Source organism: Nestor notabilis, unplaced genomic scaffold, assembly GCF_000696875.1.
Source record: "Nestor notabilis isolate BGI_N333 unplaced genomic scaffold, ASM69687v1 scaffold30369, whole genome shotgun sequence".
NCBI classification, from domain to species: Eukaryota; Metazoa; Chordata; class Aves; order Psittaciformes; family Psittacidae; genus Nestor; species Nestor notabilis.
Genome location: NW_009942841.1, coordinates 1 through 273, shown reverse-complemented (window position 1 = coordinate 273; position 273 = coordinate 1). Strand labels below are relative to the sequence as shown.

The window sequence follows — 273 nt, the reverse complement described above, 5'->3', positions numbered from 1 at the left end:
GGGGTCCCTCTGCAGCTCCTGGGGCACCTCCAGCACCGAGATAGCAGCATTGGTGGGTCGGAGATCAAGGATGGGCTCCGGGAAGCTCCCATCGGACACCGGGATGACCGGAGAACCCCCGGAAGCTTTGGAGAAGCTGACGTTGCGCTCCCCGGCGCCCCCGATCTCGTTGCGGAAGTGGGGACAACTGAGAAGCAGCTCGTTGCTGGTGTTGTCCCCAAGGTCGTGCTCCAAGTTCTCCTTCGAGTTGGGATCCTCGGTGCCGGGAAAGGC

At 63.4% G+C, this 273-nt stretch overlaps 1 protein-coding gene across 1 annotated transcript in view; it reads right to left on the bottom strand.

The window, feature by feature from the left end:
* The window catches only part of LOC104411226 (signal-induced proliferation-associated 1-like protein 3), a gene marked incomplete at both ends in the record, with an annotated part of 2,977 nt that extends 2,710 nt beyond the window's left edge, over positions 1–267 (bottom strand). The window contains one exon of the mRNA XM_010021601.1: positions 6–267. Within this exon, the coding sequence (XP_010019903.1) occupies positions 6–267 (262 nt within the window). The remainder of the gene's footprint in view (positions 1–5) is intronic.
* Between the last annotated feature and the right edge of the window lie 6 nt (positions 268–273).